Source organism: Aquila chrysaetos, chromosome 24 (assembly GCF_900496995.4).
Source record: "Aquila chrysaetos chrysaetos chromosome 24, bAquChr1.4, whole genome shotgun sequence".
Taxonomy (NCBI): Eukaryota; Metazoa; Chordata; class Aves; order Accipitriformes; family Accipitridae; genus Aquila; species Aquila chrysaetos.
This window is the reverse complement of record NC_044027.1, coordinates 4,811,478-4,828,963: the sequence shown is the minus strand read 5'-3', so window position 1 is coordinate 4,828,963 and position 17,486 is coordinate 4,811,478. Positions and strand designations below refer to the sequence as shown.

Genomic DNA, 17,486 nt, shown 5'->3' with positions numbered 1-17,486 from the left:
AACTTCAAGGATTAAACTAAACGCTTAGAAGATGTGGAATGAAACAAGGCCACAGAAAGTCATTCAATGCACTTTTCTTCTGTGATCCCAGTATAAAAACAAAATCATGCCCCAGGTAACATCTGACCCCCTCTCTCACACCAAGTTTAAAACCAGACAAACCACAAGGGCATTCAGAACTTCTCCAGTTTCATTCTCTCAGAGGAGCTCAGAGAAAGCTCTGAACACAAGTCAGCTCTCAGCCACCCCGTTCCAGCAAACAGTAGGCAAGCTCACAGAGGCTCCCTACCATCACTGTACAAGAATTCAGACAACAGCCTGATTACCCTAGAGGACTGGGGTAGCACGAGTGCCACTCTTCTGTGCACATTATGACAGGCAACGTAAGACAACTCTTTACCTCTCCTCTCTGTGGATCAGTAATGCGGGTGAGTCGCAAGTCACTCTGTTGCCAGTTTGGGTTGACACTGTAGCCTTGAAGCTGCCATAGCTCAAAAGAAGCATGAAAGGCCTTGGAGTGAATCTTGATGGTGATGGAATTGACAACAATAAACATCCCCTCCACGACCTTTTCAGCAAAGCCATATTCACTGCAAAAAGAAGATCCCTCAAAGTCATCACCTGTTACCACAAGAGGCCCAGCAGAGGTAGGGCTACACAGAGAGACCCCAAGATTTATAAGCAATATTAGAACCACTTAAACCTGAGTACAGAGAGGCCAACGGTTAACCACAGAGAACAACAGCCACCTATAACCCAGTAGCATGTCAGAAAGAAACCACAGGGCTCAGGGACTGACCTCTGACCTGCAGCAAGAGCAATGGGAGACTGTCCGTTGGGTGGCCGAGGCTCTTCACATGTTCGCATCTCTACTTCCACTTTATCCAGGTACTGTAAAGACAGAACATGGGAGCGATAAATACAAGACCAAGACTCAAGGTAAACCTGCCAGCCTTAGATTTGAGACTCTAGGGCAGGGATAACCAAGCTCTGGAGTCTCCTGACTCTCCAAGAGTCTCATGTGTTAAAGCTCCCATACCATCAGTGCCAGGAACATTGGGTAATCCGAATCCCCAGAAGTGGAGGAGAAAACAAACAACAACAACCAGGCACAAGGTTGCCCTGGACTTCACCAAGAGCTCAGCCCAGCTCCATCCTGCAGTGAAATGTGGGTCTCATGGGAGGTCACTCATCGCCAAACAGGACTATTCTCAGAACTCGCCTTCCCCCATGTGCTAAGGGCCTAGAGGATTTAGGTCAAATGAAAATTTGAGTATGCACTTCAGTTTCCCTTTGCAGAATTTTTCTCAAGTAAGAAAGATTAAAAAGAGTGAGGAAGAAAAGGAATGAACAAGAGAAGAAACATTACCAGGCAGATAGGGTGTGTTTTCAGCTTTGTCCACTGGATCTGAAACAATAAAGTTGAGGTTACAAGAGTTATCTTCACATTGGAAAGTTTGCAAAATTGCAGGAAACCATCTGAGCCCAAAGTTTGAGCCCCATTTCTCTGAGAAACGACCACAGTGACAATCCATCCTGTCTTACCAAATCCAGGTCGAATAGGCTCAGAGAGACAAGTGAAAAGACATTCCAGCCACCAGACCTATAAATCCAACTTCGCTTTTGGATCTCACACATCATCACAAGTAATAGATATTCTGCAGGTCAAATTCTCATTTTTCATATTCCTTTATGGGGAATGTTCTTGTCCTTAAAGAGTTTATAGTTAATTGCTGCTGTTACTGGAAGTCAGGTAACTCTTTAAAAAACCGTGCACAAACCACAAAGATCCATTTTATTTTCTTACAGCAACACTTATCTGCAGTTCTCGTAGGAGGGAGAACAAATGTTTGTTACTAAATTAAGCAGATCCAACTCTAAAAACAGAGTGGATCAGATGAGCAAGATAGGCTCATTTTTATTGTCACTTGGCAGAGTAGAAACATATTTCTTTTATAGCAAGTCTCTTTGATACACTAAAAACTTTTGCATTCATGTAATGCAACTATGGTTAGTACCAACTGAGATTAAACAATCTGGCGTTTCATATGAACTGAAAAAATCAATTTTTTTCTCTAAAAAGCACAAGGAGGAAGAATTTGTAGAAGAGTTCAGTGTGCAAAAGTGCAAGTGCATGCACAATTTCAGCGATTATGTATGTAAATGGATAACTGTGGGCATAAAGGCTGAGTGCAGAGAGTGCAGCTTTTCACATGCACTAATCACGCATTTCCTACAAATTGCATTTTCAACAATTAAGACTTAAGTTCAATTTATTTTTACAATACCTCACAGCACAATTAGGCTTTCAGAGAATGGCACTCCATTTCTCTCTGCTTCCTATTCCTGTTGGAGGCCTATGTTACTTCTTTATCATTAAAAAAAAAAGTCAGTGGGGATGAGGGAAGACACAGAATAACTTCTCCGCTATCAAAATAGCAGGGAAACGGGAGGGAATGACCAGAGAGGTCTGTAAAATCCTAAGTGACATGGAAGTGATGAACAGGGAACTATTGTTCACTATTTCTTCCAATAACAGTACCAGGAGGGTATCAACTAAAATTAGTATACACAGGATTGATTGAAGCAAAAGCAGATGTAGTTAAGCTGTGAAATTCTTTACCGTAGCACACTCTGGATGTTAAATAAGTGGGTCCAGAAAGCATCTGGGCAAATTCCTGGAAATTCATCAATGGCTATTAAATACAAACACCTCACTGCTGGCCTGACAAGTCACCTGAAGGTGAGGAAAGACCACAGCACACTTCTCCTATGCTTCTCTCAGCATCCTCTACCATCTGCTGCCAGCCACCGTCAGGGGCAGAGTGCTTGGCAAAGGCAGCCTTTGGTGAAACCTGCTGTGGCTATCTCACAGCATTCAATCAGCAAATTTCACACCTAAAGCACAGGGATTGACATGTGTGGATCAAATCACATCATGATTCTTCATCAGAAATTCCCAAGTGACAAACAGAACCTGCCAATGGAAGGCCTCAACTGCATCTGGGTACATGAGGGCAGCCTCCTCTGCTCACCCTGATAGATGCCTTGTTACAGTAGACCCGAGTGATGGCAAGCCAGGTGGGCAGCTCCAGCACATTCTGCAGCACCTCTTCATCCAGCTCCAGGTTGGTCAGCTGCCCCTGCCCTTTCAGCGTGCTCAGGTTGATTTTGTCTGGAGAGAGATTCTTAGTAAACCTACAAGAGAAGAAAGAGGAGACTCTAAAAACAACCCCCAGCAAAGCTGTGGAGAATAGAGGAGCATTTAAAAGAGCTATTTTAAGTACAAGAATCTGCTTTCTGTTTTGTTAAACCCTTTCTAACATTTTTAAACCCAGGGTATGTTGGTTGCTCCAGAAAAAAAATGTCTTTACACTTTGACATTTGAAGTACTTTTTTGTTTGCTTGGTTTTTGTTTTAAGTCAAATTCAATTTTGAGAAACTGAAAATTCCTTCTAAAGCACTGGCAACCTGGAAACCAGCAAAATTGCCCTAGGACAAAACCAAAGAAAACCAAAGCCAAATTGCAACAGGTCAGCAATTTAATTCCCCCCAGAAGTGCCATATCAGCAGTAAAAAGTTTAATTATCTAGATTCTTTTTGAAGTTTTTGACACAGGAAAGTAAAAGATCATTAATAGATTACTTTTATGGCTGTCTTTTTAAACACCAGTCTCGCAATCCAGCCCGCTCTTTGGTCAGCAGGTCCAAGCATGCAGCCTAACTCCCCTCCCTAGTGACCAGCCCAAGCTCCCATCCTCCTCTCCTTTTGGCAACCAGCAGCTGCTGCTCTCTCTGGTTACAATTCCTCCTTCCAAGTGCTTCTGTTGTTTCCACCTCCCTTGTATGCAGCCTAGTATCTTCAGATCCCTTATGTGCCTGAGATTTAAATGCAATGGATGAAACAACTTCAACAGGACTGCTCAAGAGCAGCGTATTCTGGTATAGATCTGAAAACCTCTGACTTCCTTAAAACCACTGTGGTCCCTAAGGAACCAGAAGAGCCAGTTTAGAGGGCACTAGACCACAGAGGCTGTATGTGTGTCAGCAACACCTCTCTGGGACGGCTGTCTCCATCAAACAACCCTTCTGTGCAGAAGGGGCTGCCACCAAAGGAGCAAGGCAGCTTGCACTCTGCAGTCAGAGGATTCAAAGTTGAAGACTTCCTGCCAAACAACTTGCCCACTACTGAAGCCAGGGCTTATTCCACACATTCCTCCATACTAATGCTAATTCTAATTCTGTACAGTGGTCCAGAAAGCCGAAGAGAAAGAAAGACCCTATTGTCAGCGTAAGCAGGATTAGGCTCACAGTTAGTCACACGCTGCTATTCTCTCTCCTTTCCCTGCACCAGCAGCGTGAGCTACTTCTCTGTGAAAGGCACAAAGGGCATCTTGAACAAAGTCATTGCTAAAAGAGGGGAGGGGAGGAGGAACCAGAGCAACACTGTGGGGATGGCAGCTGATGTGGCCACCGCAGGAGCATGAGGTATAGCACAAAACTGGCTGAGGCACCAGAGCAGCTGCTGGTCAGTCAACCCAGGGCTTCCTGGGTCAAAAGTGCCTTTGCGAAGCAAACGTTTTGTTAGGAGAAAGTCTGACGGATGGTGAAGAGCCACTGATGTCAACCCTATGTTACTGATGCAGCAACTCCTGGAAGAAGAGGGTGGCACAAACAGCTGTGAGTTTGCCTACCACTGCTTTTTACCTTGATCCCTGCCACGGTAGAGTCTTCTGCTGCCACAGAAGCCTGAGTCACATATTTACTGTGTCATGCTGTCACCTCCCTCCCCTGAGCTGAAGGTACACACTGACAGCTGATTAAAGACCAAGTTATAACACACCTGCCAGCGTCTCAGCCTGACACGTTCACTTAAAACTTGTTACTCTGTTTAACTGCAGGCCCTCTTGTTTAAACACACTCAGGAAGGCAGCCAAGTTCAACACTGCTTCCCAGCATCTGTACAAAGGAATAACATATTCCAGAGTGTGCTACAGCGGCTGCTCCACTGGCGGGGAGATGCAGGGATATGCTGAGTGTCTGCAAGATTTGCGCTTGGAGTCCTGTTGTGATCATCCACAATCTCAGACGCTGCTGAAGATTAGACCAAATACCTCTGGGGGCAATACAGGAGCATCCTCATCTTGCATTAGAGAACCAGCTCTGTTGAAAGCTGTTGTAATCACGTCCGCTTGGGATTGGTTACTAAGAATAAAACAAATACAACCCGAACAGGTAGGTAATAAAAAGCACTTGGCACTGTTAAGCTCACAGGCTGCTATGGGTAGTGATTAGCTTACAGGTGGGGAGAGGCTGAGGCGCAGAGCAGCTTTCTCATACTTGCAAAGCAAGGATCAAAACCCTGGTGTCTCAAATCCTCATCCCAGGCTAAGCATGCTTAGATGACGAAGCTGCTTTCAGCTGGTAAGGCAGAAGAAAAATATAAGGACATGTCTAAACCAAGACACTACTTTTATTTAGCATGCATGTGTATCAAAAGAAGAGTAACACAGTGAAAGGGCGCTAAAGCTGTGAAACAAGACACTGGTGGAGAGAGTGGTATGAAACATGATCTAGCTAAAAACAAATAACTATTTGTAATCATCTACAGGGAAAGGCTGCAGAGATCCTGCTGAGCAGGAAAGAAAACCACCATGAGTACTACCAGACTCTACAGAAGAATCCTTTTCATGAGGCATTCTAGATGCACCAAAATGTGCCATCCCACTCCCCAAGAGAGGTTATGGACCCCACCGATGATGGGACAACAGAAGCTGCAAGTTTAGTAAACAAAAATCTAAAACTGAAACAAATTCTCTCTTTTAAACCACACAGTCAAAATTCCTGAAGGTATGCCTATTACCAAGTCTCCTGCTCTCATCTGCTCCTCCTGTAAAGGAATCGGAGATCATCAAAAGGAATAACCTTCACATTTAAGACATTTTCATACATGTAATGCATGTTAGATGGGGCTTACAAGAGGAAAACAGATGAAGTGTGCCTGTGAACTTGGGAGTTCATAGATGCCAAATTTTCATTACTTCTTGAAAGGAACTGCTTTGGTCACTGCCAGGGGAAGGAAAAAGCAGTGAGAGCAGACAATTTTAGATGTTTGTTGGCAGACTCGCTCCATTCATACTCTTCAACAGTTACATTTTTGGCAGCATGGATTGCTGGCTTAGAGAAAAGTGAATGAAAATGGCAGCTATTAGGAAAACTGACAGTGTGGGATATTTGCACTTTTTTTTTTTTTTTTTTGCAACTCTAACAGAAGTCACATTGCGCTAAGCCAGTAAACTCAAAGGACAGCACTCCTTTTGAGCTTGCCAGGATTACCATGACAAAAGTCAAACCAGAAAACCTTTTTCTATCTTCTATGGAATTGTTACTGCAGAGTCACAAAGGCTTTTTGCATCTGTGTACACTTACATGAGCACGCATGCATCCACACTAACAATACCGTGAGCAACATTTTGTCTCTGAAAGTGTCTGCCAGGCAGAAGCTGATCTGCTGCACAATAGCCAAATGGACCATCACAGCCACCAGCATCCATAGAAAGTCTTCAAGTGACTAAAAAGGTCTTGCTGCATTCACAACCAAGGCAATGGGAAACACAAGCTAGAAGCTTATTAATAGCTATAGCTAGGCAAGTCCGGCTAGGTCAAACCTCTTAGTCCAGTGGTGTGCAGAGAAGAGTTTTCCCTACAGTCTGTTTCCCACCATTTCTTTCCATTTGAGATGACACGACTGTTAGGGCTCCCAATCAATGTTCATAAGAAGCAGACAGATGCAGTCATTAACAGCGCTACCCTAATTTCATAGACTGATGGTCTCATCCTAAGAAGCTAACAACACCCAGATGATTTAAACCTCAACACCTTCTTGGGATTTGGCCTAAAAGACTGAGGGTTTCTGTGAAGAACTACAGCTTTCTTGGGCAGTTTCCGAGATCATGATTTGATTTACTCTGAAGCTTCATTTCAGGGTTTAGATGGGGAAGGCACAGGAGTGTCAGTCTATTTGCTCAATCATCAGCTTGAATATGTATCAAAACCTGATGTTACTACTAAAAGAACGACTGCCCGATTCATCAGCTTGCATATCCAGAGGCCACAAACTCATTGATTGCAAGAGGGAGTTTGGCCAAATCTGATTGCTGGCCCAAAGCCAGGCTATAATCATAAATAATAAATTTATGTTCACATTTGTAGCTGTCTGGCCACACTGTCTCCAACTGAGCAAATACATAGACAGATAATGTCAGTAGAAGACGTCTGAAATCATAAAACTTCTCTTCAGATCCATCTCTCCCATTACCTTGGTGCCACGTGGTACAGGAACCCTCTCATCAGCAGCTTCATATACTCAAACTAGATTTTTTGTCTCAGCTTCTTCTCCTGCAGTTATTCAGTAATCATCATCTATTGTATGTAACCACTACCTACAGCTAAACACATTTATTTCTATTAATATCATTGTTACTATGGTTATTATATGTGAGAACTAATTAGCAGTACACCAGTGACCTTGATTTTACTTAATGACAAGCATCATCTATTGGCAGAAGCAAGTAAATGTATGGCTTGCAGTACTAGCCACAGTTGCAGACAGCAGATGGAAAAATACCCAAAACACAAGTAAGCCAGGAACGGGGGTAACTTCTCAGCTGCAATCTGAAAACAGACAAGCAATATCAACGGCTCCAGAGAAACTGCTGCAGACAAGGTTCTTGCCTTCATAAGGGTAACAGCAAGGGAAGAGAGGAAGATTTTCTGCCTTAATTTGTAATACATATATGTAATCTAAGCAACTACAGCAGAAGGACAGAAATTAGACACGGAAAAAACCCTATATTCTGGCCAATGCAGATTTGCTCCTTACCCAAAATCTTTCCCAGAGTCTTGTCTGGTTAGGTTTTTGGACAGGCCATTTAATGGGTTTTCCATCTTCCTTGGGAAGGTCTTCTACAATCCAAAAATCTCTGTGGTAGGCCATTTCCCCTCAGATTAAACCTTCTTATCTCAGCAGCCAAAGAGCATTTTTACTTGGAAAAAAAGGTTCATGACTAATAAAAGAAAAGGTCAGTGACTTCCAAATACAGAAACACTTTCAAGGAAGACAGCAGCAAAAGCTTTAACTGCAAGACATGTGTCTGAGAATAAACTGAAAAATAATTTTGGAGGAAATAAAACTGGGCAAGTGATCAAAACTTCTGTAAAAAGGGAGAAAACAGCTGCCTCAAAGACAGATAGGAAGAAGAAGTAAAAGCCCTTTCAGGAAGAAAAGCCATTTTACTTACACAAGCTTTTGGTGTAACTGTGGAACAATCTGTCTGGTGAGCATGCACAGTACTACTCAAGATTGACAGATTCAGAGATGCAGACAAGGAAGAGAAACACACTGAATTAGCAGAAGACGAGACCAATTTATGCACAGTATTAGATAGCATCTATTACTAATCTACTTGGTATCATACCAACTTAGTATAAAGCCATTTAGAATTGAATGGAATCTGATCAATACCAAACTAACCAATTGTTTAGAAGATGGAAAGCACCACATCTTATTACTGAAAATCATCTCCGTAACTCCAGCTATGCTGCGTACAGCACTGGTGTACCCTAGATATACTGGTAGGCAATAATATTTTCCTTTGCGGACAAAGAGGTCCCAATGCAATAAGCCTAATGACTTCACCCTACTTAAGTTACACAACAAACTCTGTACATGTTACCATGTAACCCTGTAACAGCCTTTAGCACTATACTGGTAGGCTCCTTATCAGGGTAGATTTAAGTGTATCAATGTGCCTGTATACACATACCACTGCTGGCTTTAAATTATCAGCTTTCTGTTTTTCCAAGCTTCAGCTACATTGAATAAACGGCTGGACCATTCAACTACCCAAAGCCAAACACAGTTTCACATGGGCCACAGATCATCTCCGAGTAATCAATCGTCTTGGCTCCAAGTTATCTACTGCAATACAACATGGCTGAAGTAAAAAGACTTAGAAATTCAATTCAAAGTTAAACTTGCAGAGGAAAAATCCACATTTCCGAACAGATCAGGAACAAGACTGAACTATTACACAAAGCACGAATGTCAGCTCAATCCTCCCTGAAGTCTGCCTCCCCATGTACTCAGACCCCTGAGGTCACTTTCTTGTCCCAAACAGAAATGACTCTTAAGCATTCTGAATACTGGAAAACTGCAAAGGCTCCAGTCTAGGTGTGCTTCTTGCACCACACCAACTGTCAACCAATTTGGTACTAGGAGACCTGTAAAGCAAATCATAAACTAATCTGAAAGGAAAAGAGGCTGGGGTTTTGGCAGGGGTTGAACTCCACCTCCCTGAGGAACTGTTTTACTATTTTTGGCTCATCAGCTGGAAGCTCAGTAAAGTTTAAATGCCAGCTGCCCCATGCTCCGAAATCTGGAATGCAAACCCTCGTCAGCTGCCAGGGAATTTCCCAATACTAAACCTCAAGCAAATAATAACACACGAAAGAAAACTAGGAAGAAACATATAAATAAACGCACTAGTCAAACCCCCACTTCTCAAATCTTAAGAAATTATTCACCCTGCAATCCAACCTGCATTTTTGTTTCCAACCTGCAGAAAATAAAAGGTTATTACATAATTCAGACTCAACTGAGCAGCTGCAGAGGAGGTAAGAGCTCAAGGAGTCCCAGAGAAGTAAGACAAGCAGAGAAGAGTCAAGTTTAACAGCCCCTTTTCCTGACCCATCACTTAGTCTGAAGAGTAGTGGTGTGTGGAGAGGTTCCATGCGGCCAGCGCAAGGCTCTGCAAAACCCAGCAGCTGATGTGAGGATATATCCAGGCACATCTTCCTCCCGAGCTACTGAAGTGCAACTTCTTTTTGCTGCAATAAGAGTCTATTTAGCATTCCAGAAATGGCACACACTTCTCTCTCAGGCTGAGTTGAAGTGGTTGAAAACACCTTGCATCCAGCAGCTGACACATGCTTCATAAAAATGACAATTTGGTTCTTCTGGTAAACTGTAGCATAGCAATCCTGATTTTAGAGATTACCCTCTGTGAAAGGACAATGCCACATCCTGTTACGCGCGCACTCTCTTTTCCCACCCAGTCTTTGACAAAGAAGTGGTAGCTGTTTATTACTTTATTCCATAATAGCCTGGGGTTCCATTTTTCCATCAAGAATTCCTCAATATTAAAATTTTAGAAAGTAAAAAAGCCAGCAAAATGTACTAGGAAAACAAGAAATTTCCAAATTACATTAAAGGGTTTGCATCCAGCCTTAAATGCTTTGCTAGACACAGCATGTAAGAACTTAAGAGACAAACTTATTACTGATGGTTCAATGCTGGATACCTTGGGAGCTCTGCCTGATGGCCTGCAAAAGAGCAGTCACTGCTGGGAAGGAGACTTGATAAAGTTTCTTTCTTATAAATTGGCTTCAGAGCTTCTTGCTACAAACTGTTTCCAGCCCATTCCCAAAACTGCTTCTATTTGCCAGTGCTCCCAGGGCTATTTTCAGAGCAACGTACAAACTGGCTCGTTAGAATTATCTCTACTTAACCACTGGGGAAACGATGACACCCAATGATTAAGCAACTTCCCCACAGCCACACGAAGCACCACACTGCCGACTGCCCTCCAGACCCAACTGCACGCTCTACCCAACACAGCCCCATGGCAGGTGAGCTGCAGGCATCACCCATCTGTCCCCAAACCCTCCCACCTTTTGAGACACGTCCTGCTGCTCTCAGCCACATGAAGATCAAGATGTAGAAACTTAAAAAATTCAGGGAGGTTATCCACACCTGGGTTACCTGCTCAAGTAACATACCTGTGTTGCTCAAGTCCCCTTCAGCCATGCCAAAATGCATGCAAGCCCCTTGCAGGCGTGAGATCAAAACCACATTCCTCCTCTGCTATTCTCTGCCATTGTTTGTGCGAGTGCTGGCTGCAGAGGGGGTTTATTCTGGGCTTTGGCTACCAGTTTTGTTTTACCAGCTTTGGATTCCAACTTGTGTGCTTTGTGGCACTTGGGCACCAAAGAAACTATTACCTGGCTGAACAGAATGCACTGAAAATCAGGAACAGAATGCTTTGCAGATGGAAAAGTAATGGCTTTTTTATCATCAATTTTTAACAGCTAGCAACTTTGTGGTTTCATGTATTTCCCATAGCTGCAACAGCTATTTTAGGCAAATTATCGTCTTCAGCAGTAGAAGTTTCCCTGATCACTGAAGGAGGATATTAAAGCAGCTAAAGCCAAAATTGCAATGTTGGTCTCAATTGTAGCAAAGAGACTCTGTCTGAGGCAAAGGTTATCCAGAGGTCCCTTCTGCCTAAATCACTCCATAATTCTGTAGCTTCATCAGGCCCAGATGTAATTTCCCCACTTTCCTCCCTACCCACCACACTGTTTAAATTTCTTCCAGTCAATTTAGAATCAAGGTCAGGAAACTGGGAGAAACCTGAAGGGTTAGGTGGTAAGCACACACCTTATACTGACAGCAGATCCTTCTAAATCAGAGGGTTTCCAACACTTTTTACTCACTGAATGTGCCATCACTTTGGCCGTCACTGCAAAGGCACAGCTGCATCTCAGCGTTCGAGCACGCAGCGATGCTGCAAAACACTTTAGGACAAGTGAGAAGCAAACAGGCCAGAGAATTCAGGCTGTATTTTCTTATGGTGATTTCCAGATTGCAGCATTTAGCCAAGAAATCTAATCACCGAGGGGAGAAAAAAAGCGCTCATTGGACTTGGGGAATTCCCCACCCCTCTGTGTTGGGCAAATGATGCATATCTGGTAACACAATCTGACCTTCTGCCCAGTGCAAGCCACAGAGCCCATCTCAACAATTCCTGAATGGCAGAGGCTGAATCCCATTTTCTTGGCTGAAGAACCACGGCTTCTGCCGCTTGTCCCCATCTTTTCTGAGGAGAAGGATGGGTCCCCTCAGGATAACACATCTCACTTCTGCCATCCTGAGCTCAGAGAGTCCAGTACCACCAAACAGCAGGATAACCACCAGCTACAAGGGCCTTTCTTTGTCCTGTCTTAGCCTGAAAGCATGTCTTTGATGGCGGAGGTGGATAGAGGACAGACAAGGGGATCACATACTTTTGAGCATGGAGGCACAAACCGCTCCAAGACTAACTGAAGAGCTAATCCAGTAATGCTACAGAACAGGCAGGGCTCACGTGGCAGAGAGCAGCTCTGGGTCTTGGAGTCAGCTCTGAATTCTTTGCATGTGGCACAGAAGTAGCACAACTGCCTGGAAGGGGTAATACCAAATGCATTCTTAGGGCCAGGAAGATTCTGAGGTTCTTACATCCAAGTTATGAAATGACAGCCCACAGAAGCCTATGTGTTCCTAGCTCAGCGCACTCTGCAACACCCACGTGTTCCTAACAGCTAAATTGATCTAGAAGAAACTAAAGATACACTACAGGCTTTCCTGATATTTCCACTTATCTCCTAGCAGTGGTTTTATCTGTTGCAAGGACTAGGTGCGATTGCAAATGACAGAGGGGAGGAGGCAAGGCAATCTCATCTGGAAAAAGGGATATATGGCCTAAACCACTGGGAACTGAGAAGAAAGGCGCTGCTAAGGTACAGTACAATTTATGAGGAGTTACATGATGCCGTTTCTTCTGGCTGTGTGCTTGACTTGCATCTACAAGCATCAAATTATTACATCCTGCACATGCTATTCAATTGTTTTGTTTTCTAGGGTTTTTAAAAATTCTGTTTCTAAGGCTTATCTTATTTATCCAAAAAGGTGGCTCCAATACTGTGCTATGAAAGATAGTTCTGCCAACTTCTGCCATGCCTCATCTTCCTCTGTATGACATCAGGATATAGAAGAAAGTGACAAATGACGGCATGATCGATAAACCTGGCTGCGCAGCCTTGCACCTTCCAAAGATACTTTGGTTTCAGCCTCCATTGGAAAGGTTGTACTGTCCAAAACGTTGCCCATCATTCAGCAACCTCCAAAACCCAGGAAAGGAGGAAGCAAACCAACCAACGGAAGCAAAGCAAAGTATAAGACAACACCGAAAACCTTGCTACAAACACCATCTTAATCCCTTCCACAATTCCCAGTCTTGCTCCACAGCAACATACCGCCTTGCAGATACTGTCCCGACCAACACAGGAAACAGCAGCTGAGATCCTATGTGTCCGGTAATCCCATGCAATAGACTGGGAATAAAACAGAATGAAAGCCCCAGTGGCACTGTAGTACTTTGGAAATGCAGGAATGAGGGCCTCTGCATGCGTCAGGCCCTGCTTACAAGCATGGCTCTAGCAAAGACAAAGCTACCAGCCCAGTATCCCCTATAGTTCTGTTGCACACATCTGTTATCAACTGGGCCAGCTGCCTGGACTGGTTCCTCAAGCACCACGCTCTTCCCTCTGCAAACAGGTCTTGTTTCCTGTGCTGGTTTTCCTCTGTATTTTCTCAGTGGTAGTGCTGGTGTTAACTCAGCCAACTCTTCTCTCTCATTTCTCCTCTGCTTCCTTTTCACCCTACTTTCAGAGATTCCTGAAGTTCCTCCTCAGCTGCAGTTCTCCAGGACTCCTGTCAAAGCTAAATACACTTGTGGTCTCCTTCTCCTGCATTCAAACCTGCTCCCAGAACCCCACCCCACCTTCTCTGCTGACACCAGCTTCTATTTCTTTCAGAGGCTTCTGACTCAGCGGCCCTTTCACATCGGCCCTTTGGAACTGGGGCAAGCAAAGCTACTACCTGATTATTTTCTCCACCTAACTTTTATTCTTTTCTTCCAAACAGAAGGATTACATACTGCATTTCCTTGGGAAACCATGTAACACGCGCAATTTGATGGTCTATTAGGGCCCATTACTCCACAAGCTCGCATGTTTTAACATGTGTAATAGAAGAAAATGTCACAAAGCAGTTGTCAGATGCAGCAGTGGATAAAAGCTTCCTAATGAAATTAAATAAAAATAATTTTGATAAGGATTTCCACTGCAGTGCTGAGAACTCAAACCCTGATGTGTTATATTAAGTGTCTGGGCAGTTTGGCTTGCCTCAGTTTCCCTTTTTACCACATGGGGATAAATACTACCTTTATAGTACTCCGAGATCAAGTATGTACTACTTCTGCACCGAGCACTACTTAACAACAACAACAACAAAAAAAAGAAAACCACAATAAAGAGAGGGTACTTTCAAACAAAACCAGAAAGACGTAAAGGCAAATCACTGTTTTTATTTTAAAGCAATAGATGTACTTCCATGAATAATTTCAGGCTGGTAAACACAACCAAATACTGCTCTTGTTGGACAGCCTTGGAGGAGTTCAAACCAGATTCAAGTTCAAACACACAGCAAGCAGCTGATGCTTCAGACAGCTTGTAGGGAGAAGCTTTTGTCCCAGCTGTAACAGTTTGATGCTCGGTTATAAACATTCTCCTGCAGAATCTGCCACCCCAGTACTGCAGCCATGTGCCAGTGTAGAAGCAGCAAAAAGTGAAACCACCTAATCTGTTTTCTTTTCCGAGCTAAATATAGGACAAAAGAGTGAAAAGCACAGATGGTGAAAGCACTGCAAGTTTTTAGGCTCTTCTGCTCTAGGAATTTAAGCTGCTAAAGCACAACACAGGCTAAGCCTTCTAAAACACATTCATAACTCAGCTCTGTCACCGACGGCAAAGCCCAGCTTTACAGATCACCGCAAGTGACCACTGTCATCCTATTAGGCATGTGATTCATTTAATCTGAACAGTTGGTGTGAAGTAACTCTTTCCTATTTCCCTGATCTTGCTGTCTCTCATGACCGTTCCTTGCAAATTTCCAGATAGAAAAGGAACAAAAACCACACCCCATGCAGAAATTACTTCAAACGAAGACGTAACAAGAGGAACAAGGAATTATTTCATATGCAAATTGAAAGCAGATTAACGATTCAGTAGCAAAAATCTTCCAGGCAAATGAGCATAGCTGAAAGAAAGACCCAAAGGGAGTGTGAAGTGGAGGTATTTGGAGGAAACAAAACCGCAATGGAAAAACATCATCTTTTTAATACAACATTAAACTGTGTTCAAAATGCATTTCTGCGAAACGTCCACAACACTTATGCAAGAGAGGGGCAGGATCAGACCAACCACCCTGAACGACAGAGTAAGTCCAGCTAGTATGAAAACAGGTAGAGCTGCAGAATTTTTCGTGATTCCCTGTTCTCCTGGAAACTGCACAAAGGAGACACAGGTGAACACTAACAACCAACCTGATGAGAGGGGAAAAAAGGGGGCACTTTGAGCAGGAATGTGTTGTAACAGTGCAAGGTAAGGAAGACCAAAAAGCAAAATTAAGTAAAAGCACCAGCAAGAAAAGTGTATTTATCTAAAGAGAATTATCCATAAGAACAACACACGCACTCTTTCATTCTAGGAGGAGTGGTACCTAGGAATAAAGCCCAGCTCTATTTCAGCCTCCATTAATAACTGCTCTCATCCACCTCTCCTTGTTATAAATACTTCAGTGCCTCCTGACAAGGAGACTGAATCCATAACGAGTACAACATGCCGCTTTGAGGTGGAATGAGACAGAAAGCTCAGAGATTTGTGATGTCAGGTCTAGCAGAAATTCATTTAAATTAGCGCACTGAACAGATCAAGCAGCAGGCTCTATTACATTCCTTTTTGGTACAGTGCCTAGAAAGCTGGAGTACTGAGCAACTAGTGACTCAGAATTGCCGCAGACAGACACTTTATTGAGGAGACTGCTCGCTTAAAGTTTGCAGGGATTCTTCTGAGGTTCCAGAAACTCTCAGGATTTACTACCAGCCCCAGAGAGCCAGGACCCGCAGGTCTTAACTCCTTGTTCCAGCATTGACACCGTGTAAGCCCACACAAGTCACTTCAAGCCCTTCGTTTTGTATCTGAGCTTCTCCACCAGTAAAAACAGAAAGGACTTGATCATCTGCAGCTCATAAAGCACAGAGAAGAAAAGCAACGTGCAATGCTGCGCCTTCACCAGTATCCTCAGAGACACGCCACCTTTATATTTCATATTATTCTACCCTTTCAGGAATGCAGAGGGACGATGTGCCCGTGGCCATGAGATAACACAAGAACCGCTAGCTCTCACGCGGCTCTTTTCTTTCAAACGGCAAGGAAACCGAGGCACCGCGATTTCCCCAAGGTCAACGCCCAAGTTACCGGCAGAGCCACATCTGAAGCTGTATTTACTGACTCGCAGTCTTACACACCAAGCTCCAGCTGACGGTCTCCCTCAACACACCTTTTAGCACCTTTAACGAACTTCACTGAAAAGGACAAAACATCAGCGAAAATGACAACCAAGTGCCTGAGCGTGTGCTACCTCTAACAGCTATTACAGCACTCCTTCTCGCCCTCGGAACCTTTCGCTGTTCACATTCTCCTCTCCCGAACTTTTATTGACGCTCACCCGCTCCCAGCCGAGCGGGAGCTGCTGTTGGCAGCAGCCCCGGCCTACAGCTGTCCACCCCGGCGGGTCCGGTCAGCGAACGCAGCCCCCCGGGGACACGCACACCCGGCCCGGCCGCTTCCCTGCACCGCCGGTACCGAAGCAAGACCGGCAACGGTAGGAGCCGGGCCGGGCTGGAACCCTCCGCCACGGCTCCCGCACACCGGGGGCACCGAACCGGGGCTCTGAGGGGCCGGACCCCCGCAGGACGCGGCCCTAAGGGGAGGGCGGCGGGGCCTGCTCACGGCGGGCTGGGATCGCTCGTCCCCGGGCCCTCAGACACCCCCCCGGGCCCGACACCCCCCCCAGGCCCCAAAACCGCTCCGCGCCACCCCCCCGGCAGCTCCCCAGCGGGGCTGCCAGCCGGGCCCTGCGGTCCCCAAGCCCCACAGCAGCCCCTCGGGGCCCGGGTCCTCCCCCACCGCCGCGCCTCAGGCCCGGGCCCTCCCTCCCCCGCAGCCTCCCCCCTCCCCGGGAGGAAGAGGAACAGGAGGAGGAGGACCGGGTGCCTTTACCGGGAGAGGTGCTTCAGGATCTGCTTCTTGATGATGCCGGCCATGCCGCGGGGCGGCGGGGCTCAGGGCCGCGGGCGGCGGGACCCCATCGCGGCGCCGCCACCGCCTCCCGCCCCGCCCCCGCCGCCTCCCGCCGGCCCCCGCGCGCCGCCGCCGCGCCCCCTAGCGGCCCCCGCCAGCGCCGCAGCCGCGCTCCACGCGTGTGCGCGGAGCGGGCGGACCCACGGGACACGCACACACCGGGGCACACACCCCCCGCCCCCGGGACACGGGGACACACACACACACACACCCGGGACACACAACCCCCCCTGCCCCCGGGCAGGGCTGGAGCCCGAATCGTGCCTCCCCCGCCGTGCTCCGGTGCTGAGGGGAAGCCTGTGAGGGAGGGTGCCAGCGGTTTTAATTACGTGCTTTTACCTCTGTTAAAATGTCGGAGCTGCGGGCGAAAATCTGCGAGACACAGAAGCAGCTGAGTTTCACACC

General features: G+C 45.5%; 1 protein-coding gene across 3 annotated transcripts in view; it reads right to left on the bottom strand.

Annotated features, from left to right (window-relative positions):
* UHRF1BP1 (UHRF1 binding protein 1) overlaps positions 1 to 17,132 on the bottom strand; it is a 35,545-nt gene extending 18,413 nt beyond the window's left edge. The window contains exons 1-5 of one of the 3 annotated variants that reach the window (XM_029999467.2): positions 17,001 to 17,132; positions 3,036 to 3,198; positions 1,370 to 1,408; positions 800 to 891; positions 401 to 590 (exon numbers count right to left, since the gene is read on the bottom strand). In XM_029999467.2, coding sequence (XP_029855327.1) covers positions 401 to 590; positions 800 to 891; positions 1,370 to 1,408; positions 3,036 to 3,198; positions 17,001 to 17,044 — 528 coding nt within the window. In that variant the 5' untranslated portion in view covers positions 17,045 to 17,132. Of the gene's footprint in view, positions 1 to 400; positions 591 to 799; positions 892 to 1,369; positions 1,409 to 3,035; positions 3,199 to 7,881; positions 8,277 to 17,000 lie in introns of those variants that run through there. The other 2 variants (XM_041119661.1, XM_041119660.1) reach the window with 2 other exon arrangements.
* Between the last annotated feature and the right edge of the window lie 354 nt (positions 17,133 to 17,486).